This window comes from Lactuca sativa, chromosome 4 (assembly GCF_002870075.4).
Source record: "Lactuca sativa cultivar Salinas chromosome 4, Lsat_Salinas_v11, whole genome shotgun sequence".
In the NCBI taxonomy this organism is placed as follows: domain Eukaryota; kingdom Viridiplantae; phylum Streptophyta; class Magnoliopsida; order Asterales; family Asteraceae; genus Lactuca; species Lactuca sativa.
The window spans coordinates 178,984,732-178,988,931 of record NC_056626.2 but is presented as its reverse complement, the minus strand read 5'-3'; the positions used below and the strand labels follow the sequence as shown (position 1 = coordinate 178,988,931).

General features: G+C 39.4%; 1 protein-coding gene across 1 annotated transcript; it reads left to right on the top strand.

The window, feature by feature from the left end:
• The first annotated feature begins 3,047 nt into the window (after positions 1-3,047).
• On the top strand, positions 3,048-3,443 carry LOC111907914 (uncharacterized). The gene has a single exon (XM_023903723.1). The coding sequence runs from the start codon at positions 3,048-3,050 to the stop codon at positions 3,441-3,443; it is 396 nt and encodes a 131-aa protein (XP_023759491.1).
• Positions 3,444-4,200: the final 757 nt, after the last annotated feature.

The following is a 4,200-nucleotide window of genomic DNA, read 5'->3' as shown; positions in this document are numbered from 1 at the left end:
GAGAAATGCAATTCTCTTGAACATCCAATGACTGAACACCCATGCGTCTAACACTCACAACTGACCCCATTATCTTCCTGTTACCAGTCCTCCCCTGGCAACGGTAGTGCCTTGAACTCTGAAGTTCATCCATAGAAAATTCTCGACCATACCTGAACCATGATAGAATCACTGAACGCTAACTTCACCGGAGAACTATCGCTCTACTCCTGACTGATTATCCTCTAAATAATACTCCTGCACAGATCCCGAAAAAGATCCGGAATGATAACAATACACGCGGAACCCATACCGCAAGATGCGTCCCTCTGTGGGTTCATCAAGGACTTTTCGGCATGCAGGATGGCATATGTGATCCTTAATAACCCAGACACTGGTAGAAAACCAACCCGAGATCTGGCTTATTCAAACTCACTCATAATTCCAAAGCGATACATATTCCCAACATCCACCTAATAGCAGTAGAAGATGACATATACGTAACATCTAGAGGAATCCTAATCACCTTTTGCTGACTTAACCAACCCAGCTACCCTATAGCTGGCTAAACTCTTGGAGCGACAAACTCCATTGTGCACTTTCCTGTATGTGCTGCACTCACTTCAACCCTATTGGCCTTTCCCTGATGATCAGAAGTCATGGGTCTCTTCCCGGGACCCTCTACTATACGCACCTAGCACGAACCTCTCTTCTCAAAGTACTCCAAATCGATCTCGCACATGCAACCTCTTGGAAATCATATCATTCAGGGTCAGACACCCTGCCACGCTCATTAGCTCACTGGTCAATGACTAAGCTACAACAACTAGGACATCCTCTGTCCCCAAAATGGGTCACAAACTCCTCCCCGAAGCTTCTTAGATTCTCCAGGACTCTCACCGATTCAACTATGGATCTTGTGCTTCCAATAGTATAGGCCCAATACTACCTTCCACAACTATCCATACTTTCCTCGACAATTCTCCTGAATCCTCCAAGTCACTTCCTCAAACTGGTACACCCATGTCTCACTGAGCCTCACTACTAACCCACTGAAACATATCCTAGGCTTTCCTAGGTTCCCGAACTCACCCAACCCTCAGCTGCTGAAAGATTCCCAATAATGTCAACTAGCTACCTCATGAATATAGCCACATGCAACAGAGATCAGATAATCCTTCAAGTAATAGACCCATCCCTAGAACGGTTGGACTCAGACAAGAGCTGCGTAATAGGGTCAAATCTATCACTATTATATTGTCCAGCCTGTGCCACATGTGACTTAGCATATTCACTTAATAGCTAGCTCACATTACTAGGAGTCCCACAAAGCACAAAGCAAGCAACATTTAGACAATGGGAAAAAAATATAACCATCATATTCCAATCAAACCATTCTACCCTATAATAAGGAATCTGTACATGCAATTCAAAGGATCATACAATCAGGAATAACCTAAACAGGCTGTCATATGACTAACTGATTAGTACTAGCATGCAAGTCTACAAGCACATACAATAGGCATATAAGGCATCCTCCTAAATCCTTAGCCCTAATCTAGCATGTAGTCCTCATAATCATATCATAACATAACATATCATAACATGTATGGGTATCTTGGGGAAAACTTACTTGAGCTTGGCTGATTGCACGCATGACATACCTTGCTCTTTTCAAAGTTCTTTTCTCTTTTCAAATTCTTGTCAAACTCCTTTTTATAAAATGGTTTTACTTTTGAAAATTTTCATACCATGTCCTTAGTTTGAGTCCAGACACACCCGAGAGTGTGCCTGAATCCCTCAAACTAAGGCTCTGATACCAACTTGTAACGGCCCAAAAATCAAGGCTAAAAATTTCATTTTTATTATAGCTAAATGATTGATACCATTTGTTTCAAATATTTCAAATCATCATTAAGTACAATGTTTATAAGATTTTATCCTAAAATCATTCATTGCGGAAATCATATGTGTGCACTGCGATCAATCCGAGCCCTTCCTTTCCAAATCGATGATACTTGAAACCATAAGCAAAACGGTATGCATGAAGCTTAGTGAGTTCCCCAGAGCATACCCCACACAATCCACATAACCACATAATCCATATTAGCTATAACAGCTACATAAACCGTAACAATCGCATAAGCATGCATATACACATATAAAGATGCCACGGAAATCCTCCAAGCTCTTATTCACATACTCACATAAATCATATCAACTACACCAGCAATGCATATAAACATATAGAGAGGCCCTGGAAACCCTCCAGGGTCTTACACCGGGTGCCATGGGAACCCCCACATGGTCTTATCCCAATGCCTCGGGAGCCCCCCGAGGTCTTTCACCTAAGATGCCAAGGAAACCCTCCAATTTCTTACACCCAAGTGCCTCGGGAACCCCCCGAGGTCTTGATGTAAAAGTTGAAGATGTGTTGTAATGAGTCGAAGACTATACCCTTCTTGTACTTTGTAATATATTTACTAAGGCGTCTTAATGTTCGAAGCTTAAATGTAATGTCTTAGTATTTTTTGTATACTTTCATGTTCCCTATAAATAGGGACTTTACTTAGAGTTAGATAAGAAGTCTTTACAGAACTTGTCTTTTTACTCTCTGTAAAACTTTGGAAGTATAATAGAGCTGAAACAAGATCATATTTATATCTCGTGTTCATTCATATCGTTTTTACTCTGACTTGATTCTCATTACTCGATTAACGATTCATCAATTGATATCAGAGCAGAATTCATAATTGTGATCTGATTTTCTATTGAATCTATTTTTTTTAATCGTAAATTTTGGTTCAAAAGTTTCTGCACTATTAGATTCATAAAATCATCAAGGATCATAAGTTTTGATTTGATTCTGCATTGAATTTGCTTAATCGAGTGTTTTTTTCGAATTTCTGTTCAATTCATTCAGTCAAATACAAATTTCTTCAAACTTTCTAAAAAATTCAAATCCGTACAACATTGGCGAATTTTTACATGAACACGATGACTTCTTTCTCGCATCTGTTAGGATCTTCTACTAAAATTCCAATGTTGATTCCAGAATATTACAATCAATGGCTGATAGAATGGAGGATTATCTAAATGGTTTAGATGAAGAACTATGGGTTTGCATATCAAGAACTACACAGCCTCCATCAAATGTTCAAAACATTGGATCTTCGAATTCAACTACTGCTGTTGATGAACGATCTGAAAGAATGAAGAAAAATGAGAAACGTTGTCTAAGGGAATTGAGAGGTACACTACCACCAGTGGTGTACAACTACGTTCGTGGTTGTAAGAGTGCAAAGGAGATATGGAATACTCTCAAGGATAAGTATCAAGGAAGCGAAAAGACGAAAATCAACTCTGTGAAGCAATGTTTGGTGGAGCTGAAGGAATTCAGACAGAAAGATAATGAGACAATTGAGGTCTACTATGATCGTTTCAATGAGTTGATATATCGATGAATCGATATGGTATCACAAGGTCAGCAATGGAATTCAATCTTACATTTTTGATGGGTCTTCGAAAAGAATGGAGAAGCGTGAGCACGATGGTTAAGAATCAGCAAAGTTTCGACACATCTTCTTTGAATAATTTGTATAATCAACTCAAAACTCACGAAAGTGAGATTAATGAGATGGCGGAAGAGTCGGAGCTTAATCTAGGTGGTCCTTTGGCTCTTGTCTTGAAAGTAACTGAAAAATAAACAGTTGAAAGTGGTGATTCGGATGCTGAAGAAGCGCTATTAATGAATTCGGATGATGAAGCAATTGATTTATATTCGAACAACATAATCAAAAAGTTCTTTAAGAAACCGTTCAATCCGAAGTCGAGGCAGAGTGAAGGAAGAGGAAATTTTGTGAACAACGCTATTGGAAAAGAGTAGAAGAATATTGAAAAGAAAGAGGTGAAAGTTACTGAGGAGAAAAGAGAGAAGAAATTGAAAGGTGATTCAAGAGTAGACTGTCACTGTTGCAATGGAGCTAATCATCTTGCGAATGATTGTATGCTTCGTAAGAAAGAAGAGAAGAAGAACAAGGTGAAGGATGAGGCATACTATACGGAGAGGCTGGAGGAAGTAAGAGTGAAGGCGAAAGGAATGACTTCGGTGGCAAAAGGCGAACAGGAAGAAGATGGTACTTATCTGATCTGGTCTTCGGGCTAAGATGATGATGAAATGCGGAATCCGACGCATGGTGCCATGTTTTCTAAATTCGAATA

Coding starts and splice junctions, on each gene's coding strand:
- LOC111907914 (XM_023903723.1), top strand. CDS start 3,048: ATGGCTGATAGAATGGAGGATTATCTAAATGGTTTAGATGAAGAACTA.